The following is a 25,723-nucleotide window of genomic DNA, read 5'->3' as shown; positions in this document are numbered from 1 at the left end:
TGGTAGCATTCATGCAACCTCCTTCATGAAAGGGGCTCCTTGGGCAGGAACAATAAGCAGGATTACTCTGCTCATTGTTACACCGGGGCTGGAACTTCTCTCTCCCCAAACACCTGTCCCCAAATTAGACAGGTTTGAAAAACCATGTACATGACAGAATTCAAAGATTCAAACTAACATGAGAGCGGTTTGGCAGGCTGGAGACTTGCCAATGGATGAATTGTTTGCCGCTCCATTTATTATCCTATTGATGGATAGTGCAGTGAAAGGAGATACTAATTTTATTTGTCTCAATATTTTGGTGTCCGTAATTGGATTGAAATTCACAAATAAAATAGCATATCATCTAGCCTTTCATACGATAAGGGAACTAAAAGCAGCAGAAATTTGGTCAAAAACAGAAATTGGCTCTTTGATGTCAGAAGAAACAATCTGGACTTGGTGCCTCTGTGTGGTCCGGCTCCAGATGAACTCAATTTAGAGGGAAGGCTTTGGGATGACTTTGGAAAGCGATTACAAGATTCATAAATCACCTCGGCAAAGGTGTCACCATCTGACTCTTTTATGGGACTCTTGCTAACTCTGTCCAATAACAAGTTTCCCCTGTAGTTATGCCATCATAACAAATCATTGAAGCGTTAGTGGCTAGCCAGGCTCCTAATTGTCTGTTAAGAATTCTGTGAGCTGTGTTCTTTTATTGAAGCATCTCTGTCTTGGAGAAGTGATAAGATGCCAATACGCTTCTCTATAAAAGTACTCTTTGGCAAAAGGCACAAACACTTTGCTTGGCCGTCAGGGTAGCTGTGAGGCTGTTATATCTGAAATCGCAGTTGACTTCAAGATTTTGACTGTGTCTGCATGAATCCAGAAACCTCCATTACACAGAGGAATGCTCATAAATTGCTGGCAGATTCTTTCTTTTTTAAGATACAGTATTTTTTTGCACATACATACTGCACATGTAAAAAAGCCTAATACTTTTCTTTTTCTGAGCTCTTAAAGTAGAGTTGTGCAAAATATTTTTTTGTTAATATAAGGGGAAATGCAAGACTGTTCATCCTCTTTTGTCCCTAGATTCAGGTGAAAATATGTAATAATATTATGAACAGAGCAAATCTGCCAGCGCCGTGAAGTGTTGATAAACTGTCAATTTTACCATGAAGGTAACTGACAATTACACATTGTGAAATGTTAAAAAAAAAAACTATAAATTGCACTTCTAAAAATTATGATCACTTCACCTTCTAAATTACATATTTTTTCTTGTGTTCATGGAAATCTCTCAAAAAGACATAAAAAGTCGCTTTGAACAGAAGTTTATCCATTTTCCATCTGACATATTCAAAAAACAACAACAACAAAATCTGTCATTTTAGCTGTGCATACAGTTTTACCTGCTTCTACAGAGATGATGGGATCACTTTCCAAGCAGGTAGCTCACCCTTTAGCTTCAGCTAGGCAGGCTGTATGTCTGGCTGGTTCTCAAACCTCCTATAGGGTCAGTATGAACTGAGATCAGTTCACAATTTCCTCGCAGAAATTCATTACAAGAAAATATGAAAGTAAAAGGTGCTATCGCCTGCCGTTCACTCTTTATTATACACAAACAGAAAACACTTAGCATGTAAAATTAATGTGAAAATTATTCCCGGGGTAAACTATAAACACAGAAGTTACCCCGCACATTTACCCTTTTTTTCTCCTTCCCCTAGATCAGAGTGTAATTGCCAGTAATCAGGTCTGTTTGCTGCTGATAAAACCACTCTGAATGCGAGGAACCCTCTTTGTGTGATGACTCAATTATGCCAGAAGTGGCTCATCAAACCTGGCCCATCAGCTGCTTTAATAAATAAGGAGGAAAACTTGCTGCAGGCGCATTATAATTCCATTCATTCCATAATTAAATCCATTCCAGTTTTAACCCTTCACTCAGTGTGCTTCTGGAAGAGGAAACAAAAACAGGGAGCGATGGGAGGAGGGGGGGGAGTACACACCAGACAGTGACCTTGCACAGAGCACCCATCCGTTCCCTATAATTCAAAATGATACTGTTGAAGAAAGGTTAAGAGAAAAAGACTCGCGGAGAAAAGGATGGGAATCAGTTAAGACGCTGCTCCTGTGTTTTATGTATGCATTGTTTCCACACACGCACAGCCTTAGACAGTAATTATATTAAAAGAGTAATCTAATCATAACAGTTGGTTGGTTGAGTGTGCAGCACTGACATTTTGAAATCTTATTTTGTGTAATCTCATTTGCCTCTATCATCTCGCCTGTACCCCCCTATCTAAAGGAAATGTAAATAATGTAATTAATTTTATGGTCTCCAGAATCTTACTTTGCTACTCTGGCCCGCTTTATTGGTTTCAAGATGAGGTATCTGCTCAGAGTTTTTTTTTTTTTTTTAACTCCATCACAATAATGTCTGCGTTAATTACACGAGAGCGTCCCAAGTGCACGGATAAGCTGGGAACAAGGGGACACAAAGACTCAAGGTCAGTGATGAATATCCACAGCAGCTGCACAGTATTAATAAGGCATTATTTGAAAATAATAATAATAGCATCACTTACAACAAAATGCGAGAGTGCGGTTTGAGTAACGTCAGGAGCGTTGGGGTGTTTTACAGACATTTGCTCTCCACCATCTCAGCTTGGATCCAGCCTCTCTGATAATGGTGCGAGGCAATGGTTATTCATGATTGCTGGACTGGGAAGGTCTCTCTCTTTTTCTATCCCTAGTCGCAGCCCATTCTCTCCTCTGTGGTGGGAATGCTAGCAGATGGGGTTAGGGGGGAATGGGCTGGGCTCAAGGACAGCTAGCAGCCAGATTAACACATAGAAAATCTCATGGACCCTCAGCATCAGGCTGCCTCCTTTCCCCCTGAGAAATCTGCCCTAGACGCAGGGAAACCATCCTCTGAGAAGCATTATTTATGTTGGACTTGGGGTGTGTGTGTGTGTGTGTGTATGTGTGTGTGTGTGCGGGGGGCATAAATATGATTCAGCAGATGACGAACAAGCCCGAATAGTAGTGAGTCTTTTTCATATGCTAATGAAACTGAGTGAATAACCCCCACCCCCCTACTTTTTCCCCCAGTTTTGTTTTTCCGGGGAAACGCTCTGTGAGCTATAATTAAGAAGATGTTTTTTTTCTTTTTTTCAAAGCTAACAGAAATAAATAATTCCATAATAAGATCTGTGAAGTGAAGAGGCTTAATGTACTCATTGTGTTCATCCTTGTTTTCCCTCTTGGATGTTTTGTATTAATTAGAAGCAAGCAATTTGATCCCTGTCAAGCAATCAATTTGCATCGTGTTCCTTATTCCATGTGAGATGTTAATATGCTCTTTCCACCTGTTTTCTGAATACATGTTCATGTTCACACAACAATTTAAACATTTATGAATACAAACCCTCCAAAAGTTGGTTTTGGGATATGTGAAAAAGTTACAGATTGTGGGGTAAGATTTTAAACTTGTACTTATGTCTTTATTTTTTCTTCATAGATAATGAATTACATGATCATTTCCTGAAAGATAACAAGCGTGAAATCATCAACCAGGGTGAACAGTGTGGATCTGGCATCTTAGTCTACAGAGCGCTTGGGAAACTACAATCAAAGGTAAATAATCTGTCACAGACGTGGCACAGACAGAGTGTAAACACAAAGTAAAAAATAAGTTTTGTTAGGGACAGAAAGGGATAAATGCTTGTGTAACAGTGTTTTGGATAAGTAGCATGCTAAGTGGTGGAGTGCCACTGCCCCTTTGACCACAGTGATCATAAAGTGAGATTGGTTTTTACTTATGCAGGGCTGTGGGTGGCTGGCAGATACTATACTCTTTACAGGCTATTGCTGAATCCGCTTTTTGTTAAGTGATGATTGCCTTTTATATGTCAGGTTGTCTCAACTGGATTTGTAGTCTAGTAGAAAGTTTAGAGAGAGATTTACTCAGCACTATTTCAGTGCAAGGACTTTAAAGACACACTAGTGTTTCACCAACATTAAAGTATGCAAAATGTTGATCACTTGCTCTTTTCCTTTTTGTGCTGCTTTTTAGTGTGTAGGTGTGGAACTCACAAATATATCAGTAAAGATAAATCAGTGACTTCATATAGACAAAATATAAATACAGTAAAAGCTTATTAAGCTTTAAAATTTATTGTTGTCGTTATTCTTTCCTATATTCTGTTCTAATCTGAGTGCATTTACAGCAATCCCATTTATTCCTCTATATTGTGTGCACAGTTGGAAGAAATTAAAAAAAGAAAGAAAAAAAATATGTGTGTGTGTGTGTGTGTGTGTGTGTGTGTGTGTGTGTGATATAACTCTCTATATATTTATCTTTCTTTATAGATTTTTATTTTTAGATTTAGATCAGCGATCTAAACTTTTTCTGACTTGCACACCATGAAAATCTGAAAAAAGTCTCACCACCTACTTTACAATTTTTACAAAGTGGATTTTTTCATGAATTTAAGATCAGCAGAATAACTTAAACAAATTATATTTATTTAACTTGGTTCGACTGAATATCACTGGCCAATTCATTTGATTTTTAGCAGATAATTACGGTGGTTAATATGTTAGAATTAGAATATTATACAGTAAAAATATGCATATTTTAAATTCCAACGGTAAAATTTTATATTAACCTGTCCCTTTAACATTTTTAAGGACAGTCTATGTTTGCTAACACAAGTTGTTTGTGAACAATTGTGACTTTTCCTCTCAGTGTAGACAAGACATTATTACACCTGCCTGTCTTTGTGAGTGTAGAGGGTTTGGGGCTGTACTTCCTGATAAATATAAATGATAAATTACATAAATGTGCAAAATGTTGTTTATAAATGCCATATGTGGAGGTTTGATATAGATTATTATTATTACCCTGTACACCATCACAAGTCACCCTGTAAAATGTATAATCCACTAACGAGAAGAACTGTCATAGGAGAAAAAAAAATGAAAAGGTAACTTACATAATGATTTTATCCAGATTGTTTAGGGGATGTCAATAAAAGCTCCCATTTGACCCTGATTGTATCTATTTGTTCTGCTTTTGTAAACACTCCACATCACATGTTTACCCATGTTGTTGCCATGCCAGGAATACCTGTTAGGAAACCACAGATACCTAACAAGGCCTTCCTTGTTTTATTGTTACGTGTCACTCCTTGTTATATGGATTTGATACAAACTGTACTGTGTCACGACGACTGCTAACAGTGCGTCAGAAATGCCTGTGTGTCTCCATTTCGGAGCAGCGCTCACAAACAGACTCAGACTTCTATACGTGAAACTGATTGATTGAAAAAGAAGCTCTAGTTAAATATACAAAACAGCCACTAAAACTATTTATATCAAAATTGTTTTTACTGGTTAGGCTCACAATACTTACCATCTATTATTCTTATTATTCCTATTAATATAATCATTAATGTCATGAAGCTTGCTTACTTCACGTACATAACACACAATACTCTTGACTGATCAGAGAAAATGTAGATACTATAAAATAATATAAGAAAGTTATGTAAATATTTACATAAGATAGGCACATCTAAAATGTCACATAAAGAAAGGGGGGGAGAAACACCCTGGTAACATTATGAGTCAGCTGTGATATTTCAGTGCACTGATAACATCATTTGAACTTTGATTAATGTCCATGTTATAATCTCAGGTTGCATGATGCAAGACCAACATTTTGCCTTCAGAGCAACACATTTATACAAAATGTTAAAGCATGTCTGTGTGGGAAAGTGTTACAAACTAATGAGGTACATTCATTTTTACAGAATGTAATCTATAGTGTTTGGGAGTTGTTTGTCTCAATAGGCTCTAGTAATCAAAAGTAATGAACCTATTATGAGCAGGACCTCTGAGGGCCCGGCGTGGCATTAAGAGTGTGGCACATAAAAGGTTTATTAAAGGAAATTAAGGTCCATCACTGCCACACCTGCTCCCCTATTATAAATGTATGACAGGTCAGTGCCTTCAATCACAACAGCAAACGAGAGAGAGGAGTCATGTTTCCCATTACCAGGGAAAAGTAACAGCATATCCTATGACTCACAGATTTCACTGGCCTGTGACCACTATACGCCACCATCAGCCTGGAATAATTATGTTTAATAGGTTTTATTTGGGACCCACAAGCAACAGCCAGCGAGAGTGGATGGATTTTAGCAACTATTTTTGTCTAAACACACTCTCTGAGGTGCTGTCCGTACTTTAATGTCATTATTTAGTGTCATTACATTTTTACTCACCTTTGAAACTTTTTTTCCTGGCATTATACTTTATGTGTTTGCATATTACTGGTGTTTTTAGAGCTCTTTGTGATGTTGCCCCCCCGCAAAAAAAAAAAAAAAAAAGATTTTGAGGCTCAGTGGCTCTGGTTACCCTGCTTACCTGCCAAACAAGGCAAAAAAAAAATGCACATTAATCTATTAAGTATTTAAGCCTTTTGTCATTTAAGAGAATTTAATTAATACACATTAAATGGATTAAAAAGGCTCTTTTAGTTGCTCATCTGTACATTTAATGGTTTATTGCAGATGGATTCTGAAGGTGAGGAGCAAACCTTGAAAACATGTGACAGTAACACAGGTGAGTGCAGCTTTCAGGTTTAGTTTGCTTTTAAATACGTGCACACACACACACATACACAGATATGCACGCACACACACACACGCATTCCACTTATCACCATGGGCTAGGGGTATCAGTTCAACAATCCAACTTTATAACTGTCAATTTTATGTATTATCTTACCGGTCTGAAGAGCACTGCACCGCCATTTCATTATTCAGAGGGGAATAACTTCATTAAATTGGAACACTGGCTCAAATTAGTTAAGGAGTGTGTGTATATATTGTGTGATTGAAAACCTCTAGACTGGATATGTCATTATGCAAGTGTTCAGGGCCTCTGAGGCCTTCCTGCTCACGCTGGAGCTATTACTACAACTGGGAAAATTCATGAAAAGTGTTATTATTGGTCGTGCTTCATGGGAGTAGGGGTAGAACTTGTGAATGAGATTTATGCAGGCCTCTGGGAAAATTGATTTACCCTTTTAGATCATGTTGTCAACACTGTCAAAAGATGAGCTACTGTTGGTTTCCCAGAGAATGAGCAGACTGAATGAAAAGCTTTTCAGATCAATGAAGAGACCACTTCTACATCCTTATGCTGATTATACCCGATGGCATTGTAAAAGGGAGTAAAAAATCTATGCTAAAAGCTTGGATAAAGTGCGGGTAGCCCATGTGGTATCATCCCTAAAACGTTATCTACAAAACAAATATTTACAGTATGTTGTAAAATTTCGTGACTAATAGCCCAAAAGTAGTCAGTTGCCTTAAACCCTTAGATGAAAAACATGTTGACAGATGCTGTGCTGCTGCAGTGGAAATGTAAACACAACTTTTTTTATCTGTTATTTCTTGGCCTTTATTTTTCACAGGGCTGGCTGACTCCATCACTGAGACTCACAGGTAAGCATTTTATGAAGTGCGCGCACATTTTCGCCTTTAAGCCAGAAAGGAATCACGTTCTTCCCAAATCTTAGATGTGATTGCTAAAAAAAAACTGTAGTCTGAAGTTTAAAATAGGCCAACTGAGGCCTCCGCTGACCCTGCTGGGTTTTTCCTCTATTCCCTTGTTCCCCTCCAGCCCATATGGGTCCATGGCGAGGAAGAGGAGTGCTCAGGAAGGGGTGCAGGGTGCCCCCATCAACAAGAGAAAGTCCCTGCTGATGAAGCCCCGCCACTACAGCCCCAGCGAGGCATGTGAAGAGGAGAGTGAGGACCTGGCACCGCCACAGGACAAAGAAGAGCTGAGGAACATTGACACTCCAGCAGGTAAACAGATGTCCTGTTGTTTTGTCTGTTTTGATGAACAATTGACGCTGAATTTTAAAATCCCATCTGTTGCATTCATATTTCCCTCCCTCTACCATCAGCCAGCAGCCGCAGTCATTGTGCAGTGGAAGTGAAAGACTACACTGCTGGGTCCACATTAGTTGTGTCTCACATCCACAAATTGAAGTTTTGACAGCTGATCTGCCATGATATTTTTGGCGTGGCTTTACCCTCTTTTGATGAGGCCAAATTTCAGACCCCTCATCTGTCCTTTTTCAATAGCCAGTCCAAATCAATTGAATCCATAGAATGAGAAACTGAATGGAGGCGTGCACCAGTTCACTTTGATTTAAATTAAACTTCCTCCATTCTTTTCTACAAAATTTTTATTGAAGTTGCCTCTTGTGAAAAACAAATGAGCTGTCACCGCTGCTTGGCTGGCGTTCCGCTGTTTTACTCTCTTTTTTTTTGTTTTATTTCTTTTTCTTTTACTTGTTTTTTTTTTTTACTTACCCGCAGGGACACTTCATCTGCAGCAGTTAAAAATTGTTGATTTTCACTTATGCCGCCGTCCTTCTCACAAGCAAAAATGTTTTCTTTTTTCCTAATAAATTGAATTTTGTGCATTTTGGCAACAATGCTCGTGGTGTACATGTGCATTCTCGCCCACTATAATCTGCACTGATTTGGTATATTTTTAACGATGTAACTAAGCAACAAACGTAATTGTCCCTTTCAAAAGCTTTTGTTAGGCCCTCTAACACAGTCTAATACATAATTAGGCATAATGTCTACAGCTCATTATAGTACACATGTGTGTAGTTAAATGGACCAGGAGAGTAGCTCACTAAATTGTGTGGATTCATTGGAAATGGAATTTATTTGTTTCCTGGGTTCATATTACATTACAATTATCTAAGTTATTCACTGTGCATCACCAGTGTTTCCTTTTGTTGTTGTGTATTCCAGATACTTTTTCTATTTATCATTGATTGACTGCTTTATATATTTTTTCCCCCTTATTTGAACCTGATATTCACTAAAACAAAACAAAATCAAGCCAGAATTTTTTTAAAAACTAAAAAAAATCTGAATGTGTCAAAAGAACACGAATATTGATAAACATATTCAGAACATATTTTGCTGTGATTGTCAGATGTGGGGGCTATTTTCCTGTGGTAAAAACAAAAATTGGAAAAGTGGACTGGAGGCAGTAAGAATTTTTGCAGAAGGGAGCTGGTCATATCTGCATTTTAACAAAAAGGGAGAAAAATAAGCCTCTCGTTTGGTTGAGCCACACTGTGTTCAACTCCAGCCAACTGCAGCCCTGCTGCAGAGTGCTGGTAATGGCTATTCTGGAGTACAAACTGTTCACCTGTTCCAACACACAAACCACCGGAGGGATCCAAGTTTTTTTCCTCCGTGTCTTTCCTTTTTTCATTGCACTGCTGTGTATGTGTGTGTGTGTGCATATATATACGTGTGTTTGTGTGTGTGGATGTCTGTGTGCTTGTCTGACTGTATGCGGCTGTGTCAGGCCTGGGAGTCCATCTGGATGAAAAACAAAACTCTTGTTGCTTGCCTCATAAATGTAAATATGTGTAACTGGCTTTAATTTTTCATTCAACAGGGTTTGTCTTTAGACGCCTCTTTCGAAATATTTTTCACAGCAGGGAACAGATAGTAACACACCGTAATGTCGCCTGAGCAAAAATGCATGTAAAAGCACAGACATGTCAAACCAGACATGTGCACTTAACAATGCAGGAAATCGTATATTTAGCTTTTTTTTTTCATTAGTGCCACATAATTTCTGTCGTTTTTTAAAGCTGTTTTGGCAAGGATTAGGTTTTTGTGTCGCTCCCATTAATGAGTCGCAGCTGTCTGATAATGCCTGTATCTGTACCGTCCTCTGCACTGTGTGATCTGATTCTCACAATCCATCTCTATCTATCTTCTCAATCTATTGAATCCTACTTTTTGGTTTGGCCTCTAATGTGTGGCTACTTAAGAGGATATAGACTTCCCGTGCAGCCTACTGAAAGTAAAACCCCTCACAGTCCAAAGAGCTTTAATAGCGCATAAGTTTGTATGATTTTCGAGGATCAAGAGAGATTTTGTTGAATCAATCCAGATGATAGCTTTCCATTGTTAATCACTGACCATGACTTAATATGATCAGTGGCGTTAATAAAACGTTGTCTCAGATGCATTTTGAGGGATAACCCTAACCCTCTTTGTCTGTTCCACTGATCAGACTTTCAGTGCATAAGGTTTCACACAATCTTGTGGCTTTCTGTGCGTATGACTGGGATTTTTGGATTTATTCAAAAAGATGGGAGGCCAAAGGTCGGTGCAAATTGAATTATTTAGAGCACTCAGCAAAATAAGCCGGAAAAAAGAGATTATATATAAGAAGACATGCGTGCATATTTTATTCATCTGCACTCGAAACATTATATGTGGTTTCTTTAACACCCACATAGGATACAGAATGCCAAAAGCTAAACACTGAGTAATTTGCTTGATTTAATAAAAATCTGAATTTGTTGAAGAGCTTTTATTCGTTAAAACTTTTTCGTAATGAATCTACCTCCTACTGCAGTATCCCGCCTTTGATTTTAATCTCAAATAATATTATATGTGGTTCAGCTTCCCAGTAAGCAGCAAATATGTCGAGGCAAAAAAAAAAAAATAAAGATCTTAATAAGCTCATTATATTACATGCACAAATTCAGGCAGCAAATAGCATGTAGAACATAGGAAAGGCTCGTATCAGCAGCTATTCTGTGCTCCGCATACAGTACACAATCACACATTGGACATGTAATTTCAATATTTCACAAACACCTGTTTTAATTTAACAGTTTCAGTCAAATTTACTTGTAAAAGCTTGATAATTTTTATTTTCAGTTCAGCTTTTGACACTTTGACAACCATTAATTTTCCATGTAAATGCCCTGAAAATTATTATTTTTTAAAGCGCTGTAATGGCTCTTTTTTTTTTAATCTAATCAAATTAAGCCAAAGATTTCACATTTTCAGCAAGTTTGGGTCAAGTTCACTAAGTCTCTCATTTTTGTGGGCAAAGCGGGCTCCCGTTTGTACCCAACAAATATTATCATCAGTTTTGTGAGTGCGGTGTATGGCTGGCTTTTCCTAAATCAGGTTCTGCCACACACACAGCACCATCTTACAGAGATTTGTCTCTTTTATCTATTTTCTCTATTCTCTGTTTGCAGGAATCCTCTTCACTTTTCTTGCTCTTATCCCTCGAAACAAGATGTACATTATGTTTTTCAAATCGGTTTTTCGGATGACAACATGTTGCTGCTTGGCTTGCACTTTAAAATACACATAACTAATTATAAACTGATGTTTTCCACCCAACACTGTGTAAATCCTTTCATAATCTTGTCCTAAATCTATATTGGGTTGTTGCTCCAATTGGAAACAACAACAAAGTGAAAAAACAATTGTCTTCCTCATGTCTGGGTTTCATGTTGAACTAGCAGAATGAAGGTTTATGTATGTTATCTAAAATATGCTTGAGGAATTGCTTGGAAATCTGACAACCTTGTGATTATCTTTCCAGTGCATCATGTACTCTTTTAAATCCCATAAATGGTTATAAAAACATGTTTTTCGCAAGATATTTTTCATAGAAAAGTAACACAAAATCTAAAACCTTAAAAGGATTTACAGAAGATTACCATGGGCGCACAATTCTTATCATGCTATGTGACTAAAGGGTCACAAATGAGCAAGTTCAGCATGCAAAGACTTGAACGTGTAGAATAATCAGTGTTGTCTTATTGTTTTAGATGGAAACTTAAACACAGTCAATGGAGTGACTAACAAAAATGGCTGCCATGATGTGGCAGCAAAGTCCAGCAGTTCCCTTGGCTGGTCTGAAGTTACGTCTGTTGGCTCGCCACAGTGTGAGCCGGACACATCTGAACCTCTGATGGATGAAGATGACGAGGAGTTTCTTAATAATGAAGAAGACCAAAGTCACGACAGGATGAGCAGTACGTCCTCGCCACAGAGTCAATATGGAGACATGAGGGAAGCCGAGTGGGAGCCTCTGGCTCTGTGTGCCAAGGTGAACAGCTCAGACTGCAGTCCTTCCAGACTCTCTGAAGATGTTACAGGCAGGAATGGGCACGTGAAAGAAGAGCCTCACTTAGAATTAGGTGGTCCACTGGGCAGAGCGAACATTTTTCAGGCTGAAGCTTTACGATACAGGCTGCTCCCCACGGAGGCGGACAGTGAAGGGGAAGCAGAGGCAGATAGGCCGCCTCGGCTAGACGCCTGGGCTCTGGGCCTCCACGAGAGAGGCCTTGAAATGAGCCGAGGGAGGGTAAACCTGAGCCTGTTGGAGCAGGCCATAGCTCTGCAGACAGAGCAAAGGCAGGTCCTGCACCATGCCTACAGAGAGATGGACCGGTTCCTCATGGAGCAGATGACCACCGAGAGGAGGCACCACAGAATGATGGAGATGGACGGCAGACTCACCTATCATGGAGGAAAAGGTAATAAGAAATAAAAAGGTTGATCTAAAGAAAAATCCAGTTTCATCCAGTTTAAATCAGATGGACCACTTGTGATTTGGATGATTGGGCGCTCAGAAAACATTAAAAGGAATAAAAGAAGCATTTTCTTTTAGGGGGGTGGGGTAATCAGAGGGAGGAAATCCTCTTAAAGACTAAAAACATTTTGGCAACAAGTGAAGTAATAAATAAACAGTCTAAAATAAAAAAAGAACAAAATTTTCTGATGGAATTGCGTCTACTCAGAATATTGGATTTTGATAGGAATCAACTGGATATTTAACCATGACCATAAGTCTTAAATCCTCCTAAAGTACCTCTCATGTTTCCCTCTGATTCTTCAAATGACTGCAGCTAAATGTGTAATCCTAGATGTAATCTTTCGATGGGTGGGCATTAAGAAGTGAATGCTCTCCGTTAAACTGCAGCCATAACTAAAATGACAGATTAATAGATGGTATTGTGAAAAAAAGAGAGGCTGACTTTGCATGATATTTCAGTTTCTTGACCTTTGTGTAATATGCATTCAGAACAATATATACAATATAATATGACACTCATATTTCTTTAGTTCTACTCTTAAAGACAGCGTAGCTGCATTCCTTTTGCCATCACTTAGTGGTTATGGTGTTTTCTTTATTGTAAAATCTTTCTTTATTGACTCTACAGATTCTCCACGGGCAGATAAAAAGGATATAAAGTGTCCAACTCCTGGCTGTGATGGCACTGGTCACGCCACCGGCCTGTACCCTCATCACAGGAGTCTGTCTGGGTGTCCTCATAAAGTCCGAGTCCCCCCAGAGAGTAAGTCACTAAGCGGTTCTGTGTGTGCAAACAGTGTAATGGATGGTTTACACTCACAAAAACGACCAGTTTTACATTTTACAATCAGCCGACGGTAATTGAAATCCTCTTAGCACGAGCCCAAAACAAGAAAGGCCTGCTTATACATTTAGCTGAATTCAAAGACGTGCACAAAACTTTTCAAATAAACTTAAAGGATTTTCTCTCTCCCCCTCCCTCTTTTTCTCGTAATGTGTTGTAATGTGTGAATATTGAATTCTTTTTTTTTTTTTCCCCCGCATTGGCGATTGTTAAGTCATTTCAATGTAACTCAACAAACATTCAACATTAAACAGTAATGTTACAAAAGGAACAGAAAAAGTAATTAACTTTTTCAAAAAAGCACATGCTCTTAGACTGGAGGCCGTATTTGCAAATCAAAGGGCTAGCTAACGCAGTATTCAAAAATAAATAGACAACTCCAACAAACTAATTGGAGGATATGTACAGAAAAGAAGTTTCTAAGGATACAGAGCGGACCTTTAACGACGTGTTTGTTTTGAAGAATATAATCAGCTGTCTTGTTACGCTCTCTCTTTGCACTAAGCTATTTACATTTCAGCCACATTACAGCATTCCTCACAATGAGAAAAGCCGTTTGTGTGTGCGTGTGTGTTTTTTCTTCTTCTTCTGTCTCTGTAGGATCTTTGCTGTGTAGGCTCTAATGTGCCGGTTATATAAATCTTCACTTAATGCAGGAAAATGTATTTGTTTTATTTCCAAAATGCTCGGCATATATATACGTTGTGTGTTTACCATCCTAATCTTTAAGCTTGATTATGTCTCGCATGTTGCTAATTTAGAAATGTTTATCTTTGCTTATCTGAGCTTATGTCATGTCTGTCTGTTCTTTGTCATCCCCTCAGTCCTGGCGATGCACGAGAACGTCCTCAAATGTCCTACGCCTGGGTGCACAGGAAGAGGCCATGTCAACAGCAACCGTAGCACCCACCGGAGGTACATCCACAGGAGAAATCCATTAGAAACTCTGCACCCTGTTTATACATGAGTTACAGTATTAGGCTAATGTGTTTGATTTCCTCCCCAACCAGTCTCTCAGGCTGCCCCATCGCTGCTGCAGTGAAAGTCTCCAAACCTCAGGATGAGAGCCTGAAATGCAGACAAACACCTGACCGCTCACCGAGGTATTATGCCACATGACGTTTTCAGTGCTCTCAGTGTGGTCACATGCAGGAAAATAATTACAGCGAGCTCTGTAGTGGACTGAAGTTCTACAGACATAACTGAGGTTATGCAAAAAAGTGATAAACACTATTACTGTTAAGGGCGGTGTAGAATATTTTTATTCAGCAATCCCAGCAGAACATGCCTATTTTGAGCTTTCCAAGCAGACATAAGCAATGGTTGCTGGTCCCTGTGAGTTCCTCTCTATTAGAGATGATAAAAGAGCAGAACTCTTTGTTCCCTGTGGATATATCATGGGCAGGATGCCCACTCCTACTATATTAATTAGTCTGGCAACCTGGCTGTGGATCTACAACACACATCAGATCCCAGACTCTGAGTGTACAAAAGCACTGGCATCCCTCAATGGTTAAAAACAATGTCTGCTCTTTACTGCTTTATATTAACTTTCTAAGCACCTTTCTCACAAGTTCCTAGGCGATTCTTTACCACGGTAAAGCATTTTATTGTCATCTGTTTTCCTCCTCGTAGAGCCCTCGGCCTAATAAAGAAATTCGAGATGAACCAGCTGAACTATAGGCTCTCTCACCCGGTAGCAGCCTTACAAACTAGCCTCACAAAAGACATGGACAAGTACAGCAGAATTCGCTTTGATTACGCCAGCTTTGATGCACAAGTCTTCGGCAAGCAGCCTCTGATGGGGACCAACCAGGACCCAGAAATGATGCATTACCCTGATTGTAAGTTTCACACATTTTTTGAAAAAAACAAACAAAAAAACACTTGTAAATAAGGATGTTGGATAAATGTGGATGCTTTTTTTTAGCCACTAATTACAACCTCTATCTACATACGACACAGATCTACATTGTATATATTTGCAAAGACTGGCCTTTATTTAAATATCTGTGATTGATGCTAAAACAACAACAAAAAATCTCCTCTTTTTTCTGGGTACTTTTAAGTTTGGGTTGAACACCTGGTGTCTCAATATCTAAATGATTTGCTAATTATTTGTCTTTTAGCCCCTCAGCAGTATCCTGGCTTCCTTGGTGCTCCAGGTGGCCGCCTGCCCACCTCTGGTCAACACAGCCCGCCGAGTCAATTCAAAAAAGAAGACGGTCTCCAAGCCGCAGCAGCGACAGCCGCCATCCTTAACCTCTCCACCCGCTACCGGAAGAACATGGAGGCTGTCGCCGACCGGCCCTTGGCAACCTCCACAAAGGTAATCAAATTAGACCACTTGGAAAGGTATTTAATGTGGTCATTTTTAAAGGAACTCTGATTTGTGTATAAAAAGGGAAGACATCAAAAGACTGGATTTGGCAAAGAGAGCCTGGCACTCTGGTGGCACAAAAACAAGGAGGTTTCCACTCTATAAAGCTTTAATGTACACAAATGAAAATTTGTGTAATCACATCAAAAGAAGAAGTACAATCAGCCTTCTTTCTCAATTACAACTACTCGCCTTTTTTTTTAATAAAACATGTGGTATTGTATTTTGTTTCGACATCAGCTGGCATGTAAAAACCTTGAACTGTTGTCTGAGAATGCATCTTGCCCGCTGCAGATGGCAGAGGATATTTTGCTTAGTTATATGATCCAGCATAGGCTGTGTGTCTACACCAGATAGTCTTTAAAAGCATTTGAGTGGATTAAGCCCATCAGATAAAGGAGTTAACATAGCAAAAGTTTAATTCACACAAAATCCAAACTCTTTTTGGAGAAGAGCATAGATCCAAAATCTCTTCTGCTGTCATTATCTGTAATATGGCATTGTAGTCAACTTTTTTTCCAAGTCACTTCATGATTAATATTGATCGCATTCTGTGGGTTACATACATGCACACTGTACTGTAGATGATTCAAGGTTTCCACACCTACACAGCACAGATCCTTGTCTCCCAGCTTGTTGAGCTGAGAATGTGGCCCTGTACCAGGTACCAGCCCACTGAATGAATAAAACAGTGTTAGCAAGTTAATCATCTGTTCTCGTTTACAGCTTAGTTGTCTTGGAGAGACGTACAAAATAAAGAACAGCTTTCAAGTCTGAAAAAAAGGGGGCCATATTTAGAGTGTGATATGTCGTCTGGTGCTTTAACTTATACGCTTTGAAATATCAAATGCAGAAAAACGCTCGCTGAAAACGGAATAATTTTGCACGTTTAAAGGCCGTATTTACATGTCAGTTATATGGAAAAAAACACATATAGATTTAGAGTCTTTGTTTTTAGCTCCAGCTGACGTTAGAGGGAAAATAAATCACAAAAACTCTGCGCATCCTTTAGTTTTACAGTGATGTTATTTTGATTAGGTACACACACCATCAAATGGCTGGATAATTAAACTGGACGGCCTCATCCAGTGTTCATGAAAATTATCCCCTTTAATTAATTTGAAAGATCTCACACACACACACTTCTCTTTGTTACAAAAAATAATGATGTATAGGGTCTAATGAAACATATGGATTGAATAATTGGTTCCATTTATGGGAAAGGATTTTAACATCTAATGAGGTACAACTTTTAATGCCATAAAACAGCCATAAGTCATCATGCTATTGCGTTTCAGCACAAAAACGACAAACACATCTGTCAGCGGGGAAACTTATGCCACATTAAGCTTTTTAATTTTTGCTATAATAATGATGACCTAAAACCAGCAGCCACCCCCCAGCTGCCATCTTGGTTGTGTGTCCCAGAAAACAGATGACACAGCTGTCACTGAAAAACTACACACCAGTGATTATATTTTTTTTTGTGTTCAGCAGAATTAACGCTGGCTTAGTTTGGTACTTTGTCTGGCGTGAGATAACCACCGTATGTATTATTTAAATACACTGTTTGTTTGCGCTGCTTTTCAAGTCAGTTTTCGTGTTTACAGAGAAATGTTACTGGGGTTCAAGTCTGCCATATTGCCTCATTGTCATATTAATGAGGTATTGTGCTGTCTTATTTACATTCCTGAGGCTGTAATTAGAGAATGCCTTTTAATTTTATCCTCTGGCTTATTTGTTTTCATAAGCCACATCCGATTTATTGTACTCTTCTGTAGCACATCAGATTTTGTGCATTTCACCTTTGTTGTCTTTAGGACATGCTCATAGAGGTGGATGAAAACGGTACCCTGGACCTGAGCATGAAGAAGTGCAAGGAAAACGTAAAAGCCCAGAGCAGGACGCCTCCCGACGACCCGCTGTCTCCCCCTGAGTCCGCTGTGGCCAAAGGTGGGAGTGTGCTCATCAGCCCCGCCTTCTACCAGCCGCTGTGTGAGAGAGACAGCTGGGAGAGCCCCATCCCTGTCAACTTCAGCAAAGCTCGCGTTTTACAGGACAAAGAGGTAAAAAAAAGAAGTAAATTAAACAAGATTTGGATTATCCAAATCAGAAATGTTCGGGTCAAATGATGAATTTATATGCGAGACAAAATATAAATAAGAAAATAAACCAAATAAGTTAATGCCTGAACTCCCTCCAGGACTAATTAGGTTCTTTTTTTGTGTGTGTTTTATTCATGTATTTAGCTATTAAATATACCATCTGCAGTCATTTCCCAAAATCTACCCGCTGAATTCTTAATTCTTCAGTTTCTCTGTCATTGTCACCAGATTACACAGATCTTGTAAGGAAACTGGGGGGAAAAATGAATTTTCAGGAATTTAGTATCCTGATATGTGTTACCATTTCATTTTCACCTTGATTGTTGTTTCATAGCATTTCCTTACCGACAGGAATTAAAACAAACAAAAAATGTATCAGTGCTGCCAGATTTACTCAGTTTTACTCAATAGTTTGACTAAAAATAAACTTAAACCTACCTAAAAAAATTTAAAAAAAAATCCAAGTGTAGACCTCGCCCCCAGGCTGAATGACATGCAGTGTTTCTAAGAGCATTTATGGAGACATGTTCTAAGGCCAAGCAGAAGCTCGAGCCAAATCTGTTAATCTATAAGATGTATGAATTATATTTACACTGAGGACGTGCTTATCTATTGCCCGAGGGTCTGAATGAGTCTAATCTGGGCTCTAAAGGTTTCGTTTCTTTTGATCTCACAGGTGGTATTCATTTGTACCACGTATTAAGAGTTGTCAAATTTGCCCTGCTTTTACATCACACACAACATCTGGTGATGGCACAGAAAAGAAGGCCCATACGTCGAGTTTGTACATCACAAACAACACGTGGATTAAATATGACTTTAAATGGGTGTGTGGTTTACTACCGCAAGTGTAATCTCGTCTGCGTCGTGCACCGCAACCCCCAGGACTTGTTTTAAGAGTATTATTCAGGGATTTTGTTAATTATTCACTTTCAGGTCATTGCAGAGTGATGTCTGATACTTCGGACAGTTAAGGTCATGCTGTTATTTTATTTCTGCCTCAGCAGGAGGATTATGATCAGGTCTCCTTGGAAGACCAACACTACCAGGGAGATAGCAGCATGTTAAGCTCCAAGGCCAAGCTGCCATTACGGGATTCGAAGAAAGAGCTTCTGAGGTATGTGGGATTAAACAGCGAAACATCTCGCAGCAGCTTTATCGAGCCAGACACGTGTGATGTGATCATTCCTTTTAGCTGGCAGATGGTCAGTATTAATAAGAAAAAGTGTCACTCCAAACCATACATTTGTTCCAATAGTGGGTCAAAACACTGGAATGAAACTCACTGTTACATATGATTGTAACTGGTATGTCTGCAGGTTCATGTGGAGAAGAAATGTATCTATTTAAAAAGTGAGTTTTCTCCCCGTATGTCCGACCTAAGCTTAACACAACTCTTGACTCTTTGTAGTTAGAGTGCATGCTCTGCTGGGTCTCCTCACGAGAAACGTAGGATCCTCTAGTTTCCGCAGCACAGCACCCCCCCCCCCACCAGATCCCCTCCCCTGTGACATTCAGAGTCATTATTAAACTGAATGTTGAGCAATGTAATGAAAAATTTCTACTAAACTTTCCGCTGTACTAACTCTTTTTTTCTCTCTAATGAACATAAAAAGGTTCCCCCTGTATAAGAAAGATTCAGTTCAAGCTTGGGAAAGTCTGTGGGAAGTGGAGTAATCTGCGTATTAAATGCTTTGTGTTCTCATGCAGCTGTCCGACCCCAGGCTGTGACGGCAGTGGCCATGTGACGGGGAATTATGCATCACATCGGAGGTACTGTAATTAATTACACTCTCATTAGTACCAGCTAGCAGATATATAGACAAGGGAAACAATGCTTATTGTTTAATTATGTTGATTATTACAAGTGAAAACTTGTCACTTGTAGCTCGTAGGGTTTTTTGCAGCATATGTCATGTGCTAAAAATGTGATGACACAAAAAAGCTTTCTCGTGACGAACAAGCAGAATTGTGTTTTTTTAAAGTAATTTTGTATAAATATGCAGTGCATTGTATTAAGATTATTTAATTCAGTCGTGATCAAAGAGTGAATTAAAATGACTGTTAGCTCTTTATCCTCTCTAGTGTGTCTGGATGTCCCCTCGCTGACAAAACACTCAAATCACTGATGGCAGCCAACTCTCAGGAACTAAAGTATGTGTTCTGAAAACTGTTATTGTTGCTAAAGGATTTTTCACATTAAACTAGGCAGCTTGTTTTTGCTTCAGCTTGGGTCATCTTGTTTTCCTTCCTTTCCTTTTCCTTTCCCTTTTCACTTCACATTATGCATGATTTCCATTTACTCAACATGAAGTTGTTTTCTATTTGTGCTACTTTTCTGCATATTAGCATGAATCCCCAGCTCTGCTCCCAGTCTTTTGCTGTAAAAAGCACCTGGTCTCTGTGTCTCTCAACCTGCAGGTGCCCAACACCTGGTTGTGATGGATCTGGACATGTGACTGGGAACTATGCTTCGCACAGAAGGTAGCTGAGAGAAATCATCACAACTGAGCATGAAATACATTTGTCAGATGCATGGCATTCAAACAGATGGTGAAAGTCTCACTTTAAAAACACGCTGCACTTTTTGATTTCTTGTTTTTCTCGATTCATTTGACTGCCTTTTTATCTGTCTATCCATCTATAGGCACATTTCAGCTACATATGTGCTAATGCAGTAAAACTTATCTTTTTTTTTTTTTTTTAAAACATGAAAAAATTGCAACTTCCTAAACCTCACGGCTGCCTGTACAATTCCAGCCTTTATTGTACCTCATGAATAGATTCTTTCAAGTTAACTCACTGTCTCCAACCATTTTCAGCTTGTCAGGATGTCCACGTGCCAGAAAAGGAGGTTTGAAGCTCACACCAAACAAGGATGACAAAGATGAGCAAGAGCTTAAGTATGATTTTTTTCTTTCTTTTTTCTTTTTTGCTCATCCTATGCTGTCATGTTTGTTTGTTTTTTGTTTGCTTTTTTTTCTGTTTTAAAAATAAAACAACAGAAAACATTGGGAAAATGCGTCATGCTTTTGTGCCCTGGGGTATAGTACCTGGAGGCCATTAAGTTAAACAAAGAAAATAATACTTCTCTTGTCCTAACATTAGTGAATTATTTTCAAAGGATTAGTAACATGTTTTTTTTTCTGCAGGATTTCACCAGGGTTTTTGTATTTTTTTTCTATTTTCTGAATGGGATATCTGGCTTATCACTCTTCACAGAGTGCTTTCTTTATAATTATAGTATATTAAGAAAATGTTGAATTGCCGGCTGTGATGGCATTGCACTCATTTGGAGCTTAATCACTGTTGTCTGTTAAAGTGTTATTGGAAAAAAAATATAATGGAATTGATTTGCAGCTTAAATCCAAAGTCTGATATATGAGCCCTTGTTTACTTATACATCTGGACACTGATTTTTTTTTTTTTTTTTTTTTTTAATTACTAATGCAAGGGCACGAGCTTAGGAATTAAACTGGAATAGATCTCATACACATTAAGAGAGAAAGGAAGAGAAAGGGGGAGGGTAGCAAATGTCCCTAGATTATTGTAAATAGTGGGCCATATGGCATGCCTCCATTGTCCGGGTGCCTTGCATCAAGCTACCTACCTGTGGTAGATGTAAGTAATGGGACCGGTGTTGTTTTGTCCTCTAAGTGCTGCTTTGCTGTTGAGTAACAAAATGCTGAAACAGGCTTTTTGCAGCAGCACTCCACAGCATGTGTGCCATTTGTATCATCTCAGGTGACCTTTCACCTTTATCAATAAGGGAAAGGGTTAGCCACCTCCAAATTACATTCTTTCGCATGAGGGGATACATGACAATTATCTGTAATTCATGTCACTCCATTACTGACCTGCAGAAAACAGGCCTGAAAATGCAACTGACAAACTCTTAATGATATTCAATGTGAGTTGTGCTTATGTTTTCAAACACAAATACCATCCACCTGGAAATGTATACAGTGAACAGAGGGCCCATTCAAACTCAAGTTTAGAGGATTAGTTACTTACAGTTAATGTGATTTTTCATAGCCCATCTCTAGTTTTTGGCGACTTCATTTTTTAATCAGCATTTAGATGGATTAATCAACTTAATGGTTAACAAATCTTCCGGTCTAGTTATTGAAAGAGATTTTTTTTTATTTTAATGGTCCCAGAGATTTTTTTTATTATTTTTTTTGCAGTGTGACAATAAAGCAGTTGCTGTTGTTTTTGCGCAGCTGGATGGATTTTGTTCAGTGGGTAGCACAAAAAATAACAAATGTTATTAAATGCAAGCTAGTTAGATTTTTCCGTAGTGTATGCATGTTTTCAGCGCCTCATCCTCTTTGTTTGTCACTACGGTAGGTGTCCGGTAATTGGATGTGACGGACAGGGCCATATATCGGGAAAATACACATCCCACCGCAGTGCAGGCAGTTGTCCACTCGCTGCCAAAAGACAGAAGGAGTCGTCCATCAATGGGATGCCCTTTGCCTGGAAGTCCAATAAACAGGAACTGCCCCATTGTCCCTTGCCTGGCTGCAATGGCCTTGGACATGCCAATAATGTGTTTGCCACTCACAGAAGGTGAGGCCGCCTGTCCTCCATTTTATCTCTAAACAATACCGCTAGTCGACATGTTGCAGTCTTACTCTATCCACAGTCTTGAAGATGTTAAAGTTTAGTAGTTTTGGTGATTTTCTCCTGTCTAAAATTGTCATTTATGGCCTGCTGAACTAGTTTGTCCGGTTGCCCGCTGAACGCACAAAATATCAAGAAAAAGTACTCCGAGGAAGAGATGATGACTATCAAATTTAAAGCCAGCAGTGGTAAGCTACTCTGACATTTTGTGTGGCATGGCAAGTTTTTTTTCTATTAGTGAGACATATACTGGTACAAAAAAACCCAGTGAATGAATAAAATAAAAAAATCTGTGATCTCGGCTGGAACATGATAAATTAGACTATCTCCTCTAACCCAGGTGTTGAAAACAAAGATGATATTCAACATCTGGATCATGAAATAAAAGAACTGAACGAATCCAACATGAAAATAGAAGCAGACATGATGCAGCTCCAAACCCAGGTAAGTATTTACTCTCACAAAAATCATTGGCTAAAATAAAGGCGCGAGATCTTTGCCCGCTCAATTTGATGAGATCCCTGTTGTTTTGTACCCGAAAGCAGATCTCCTCTATGGAATGTAACCTGAAGACAATTGAAGAGGAAAACAAGATGATCGAACAGCACAACGATAGCCTACTGAAGGAGCTGGCTCACCTAAGCCAAGCTCTTATTAACAGTCTAACAGACATTCAGCTGCCTCAAATGGTACAGTAACCTTGACCACAGTATCCACTCCAGCTCACAGTGTTTAACCTGTCCAGAAAAAAATAAATAATCATTTTCCTGAAATTGTCATTTCTGCTGTGCTGTTTTCACTAATAGTCAAACATGTTTTTGTTGCAGGGGCCCATCAGTGAGCATAATTTTGAAGCCTATGTGAACACATTAACTGATATGTACAACAACTCGGAGCATGAATACTCTCCAGAGTGCAAGGCCCTCTTGGATAATATCAAACAGGCTATTAAGGGCATCCATGTTTAAGCTGTGGAGCTACCAAGAGGTTTCTTTGACTTGGGATAATGACACTAGATAGCTCTATTTTACTGAAGAGTGCTGGCTTGGCTGCATGTATAAGACAAGGCTTTCGGAAATGTGTTTGGCATTTTCCGGTAAATACACTGCACTGAGAAAATTACCAGCCAGATTTGTAATGCTTCTACTGTTTCTGCATTCACTCGATATGTTTATCCTGGTGAGATTTGTTTTTTTAACCCCTCTTGCACTTAATTATTTTGTATGGTTTGCTTGATTTTAATCTGTATGTGTTCATGTCACTCTTATATTATTGCTATTTATTACTATATTTGTTCATCAGTGTATTTATTTCCTCGATTTTTATTTATTTCTAAAAACTGTAAATGCGTAATATTTGAGAAATCAGTTTGACTTTCTGCACATTGTAAATTACATAGAAGCACATTCCAATTTCATGGCATACTTTCGCCACCTAGTGTTGAAAAACCTATATTATTGTTAGTATTATTATTATTATCATTATTATTATTATTATTAGAACATAAGTTGAATCTCCCTTCAAAGTGAAAACCTACCAAAACTACTAAGCATCAATGTTTTTAAGCATTGCTTTCTTTCCTTATTGGAGACTGAATGTATGGTAAGACAAAGTGAACACCAAGATTTAAAAGAAAAAAAAAAGAAATTGCAATGCAAATGTACTGTACCTTTTTCTACTCAACCAATAACAGCTGAATGCAATGAGGAGGTGACACTGAGCAAAAATGCAACATCATTCTGTGAACTGAATGTCGGATACTGCTTTGCATAGTGTGACCACAAAAAGAGTGCAACAAAAATCAAAACGATCACTTTGTCAAGATGTCTTTCTTTTTTTTAAAAAACAAAACAAAAAAATATAGATATTAAACTGCCTTCTGTGCACACTTTTAGTGTGCATATAGTATGTGCCTAAATGTATATGAATCCATAAAAATATACAAGTACTATGTTTTGTGGTAGGACAGTATTATGTGAATGGTGTCTGATTTAATATACAGTACAATTATTTTCATAGGCGGAAACGTTCCTGATGACTGTTTGAAAGCCGTTGTCTCAGTAGCTGTAATCTCAGAGTCAGGTTTTGAAATATCATGACTGAGATTGAAAGTCTGGTGTTAATTTGTTTTGTTTTGTTTTCTTTGATAGCGCAGAGAGGGGGCAAATAAGAAGGAGTGGATATCTCTTATCTGCTTAAAGGCCTTAACATTTCAGCCAGTCTTACAGTTTGAACATCCTTGGGCAGATTTGAATAGTAGCTATTTCAAAACCGAGCTGACGACCACTGCAACCTGCATTTTAGTTTCAATCATTACAAGCAAAAAAATAAAAAAATATAGAAAAATGATAGTTGTTGGCTAATCAGTTGTTTGTTTGCATCAATTGCACTTTTGTATATGAGTTCTTTTGTGTTTTTAGTTGCCCATACTGACCTTTGATAAAAGAAAAGGACCGGCTGGTTAATCCCCAGATAATAAAAAAAAAAAGAGCTATCCATTTCAGCAATACATTTCTTTTAATTTCTGCAAAAAGACATCAACAACATGTAGCCTAGGACATTTTGAAGATGAAAATGTAACAGCAGAAGAGCCAAATTACAGAAAAACAAGACCCTGTTTTATCCAAATACTCGACACATTTTAAACTATTTTAATCTTTTAAAAACTGAATCACAGTCTTTAAATCTAACGATCTTTTTCTTTGTAACTTCTTATATGTAATTCCTATACCACACATTGTTTGCTCAGGAAGTTTTGTGAATAATATTTATTTTTTTCCCTGTTAGTATTTGATGTTTTGTAATGTGAAATGCTTTTTTGTGGAACGATATTAGTATGATATGAAATTGTACTGTATTTTTCTTTTCTTTTACATTAAAATGTAATGCTTTTTTCAGTTAAGGTAGTTTGTAAATTTAAACTTCCTATTACTTTTAATATTTCATAATAAAGATATGCGCTGTGTTGTACAGTTTGTGTATGGTAGAAATAAACTTTTCAAATGGTTGTGTGGTTTCTCAAACGTTTTGAGTCCACCGTGAATTGACTGCAACCCGTTTTCCTCCCCAATAAGTCAGCAGGCGTCAGCTTTCACGATGCATTAGCATCACCTAGTGGTGAAAAACAGGGACTGGATCAGCAGACGCTGGCAGTTCTCTGTGTGCAGTTTTTGTGCCATTTGGGGCTAAAATGAAAATAAAGGGATATCATGGCTTTAGAGCTTTTAGCTGTTGACTGCCACAGGTTCAAGTACAGATATGTATCTTTGCTACATGCCAATCCTACCAATGAAAAACACTGTA

General features: G+C 38.4%; 1 protein-coding gene across 2 annotated transcripts in view; it reads left to right on the top strand.

Annotated features, from left to right (window-relative positions):
- The window catches only part of st18 (ST18 C2H2C-type zinc finger transcription factor), a 41,105-nt gene extending 15,684 nt beyond the window's left edge, over positions 1-25,421 (top strand). The window contains exons 3-23 of one of the 2 annotated variants that reach the window (XM_005721460.1): positions 3,509-3,624; positions 6,567-6,618; positions 7,475-7,505; positions 7,684-7,871; positions 11,696-12,406; positions 13,094-13,228; positions 14,134-14,224; positions 14,320-14,412; positions 14,945-15,153; positions 15,439-15,638; positions 17,510-17,755; positions 18,802-18,911; positions 19,505-19,567; positions 19,880-19,948; positions 20,216-20,278; positions 20,617-20,697; positions 22,145-22,366; positions 22,520-22,608; positions 22,761-22,864; positions 22,966-23,109; positions 23,248-25,421. In XM_005721460.1, coding sequence (XP_005721517.1) covers positions 3,509-3,624; positions 6,567-6,618; positions 7,475-7,505; positions 7,684-7,871; positions 11,696-12,406; positions 13,094-13,228; positions 14,134-14,224; positions 14,320-14,412; positions 14,945-15,153; positions 15,439-15,638; positions 17,510-17,755; positions 18,802-18,911; positions 19,505-19,567; positions 19,880-19,948; positions 20,216-20,278; positions 20,617-20,697; positions 22,145-22,366; positions 22,520-22,608; positions 22,761-22,864; positions 22,966-23,109; positions 23,248-23,388 — 3,158 coding nt within the window. In that variant the 3' untranslated portion in view covers positions 23,389-25,421. Of the gene's footprint in view, positions 1-3,508; positions 3,625-6,566; positions 6,619-7,474; positions 7,506-7,683; positions 7,872-11,695; positions 12,407-13,093; positions 13,229-14,133; positions 14,225-14,319; positions 14,413-14,944; positions 15,154-15,438; positions 15,639-17,509; positions 17,756-18,798; positions 18,912-19,504; positions 19,568-19,879; positions 19,949-20,215; positions 20,279-20,616; positions 20,698-22,144; positions 22,367-22,519; positions 22,609-22,760; positions 22,865-22,962; positions 23,110-23,247 lie in introns of both variants that reach the window. The other variant, XM_005721459.1, reaches the window with a different exon arrangement.
- Positions 25,422-25,723: the final 302 nt, after the last annotated feature.

This window comes from Pundamilia nyererei, unplaced genomic scaffold (genome assembly GCF_000239375.1).
Source record: "Pundamilia nyererei isolate P.nyererei 1_Seehausen unplaced genomic scaffold, PunNye1.0 scaffold00004, whole genome shotgun sequence".
NCBI lineage: Eukaryota > Metazoa > Chordata > Actinopteri > Cichliformes > Cichlidae > Pundamilia > Pundamilia nyererei.
The sequence above is the reverse complement of the archived record's forward strand: the minus strand, read 5'-3'. Positions and strand labels throughout refer to the sequence as shown.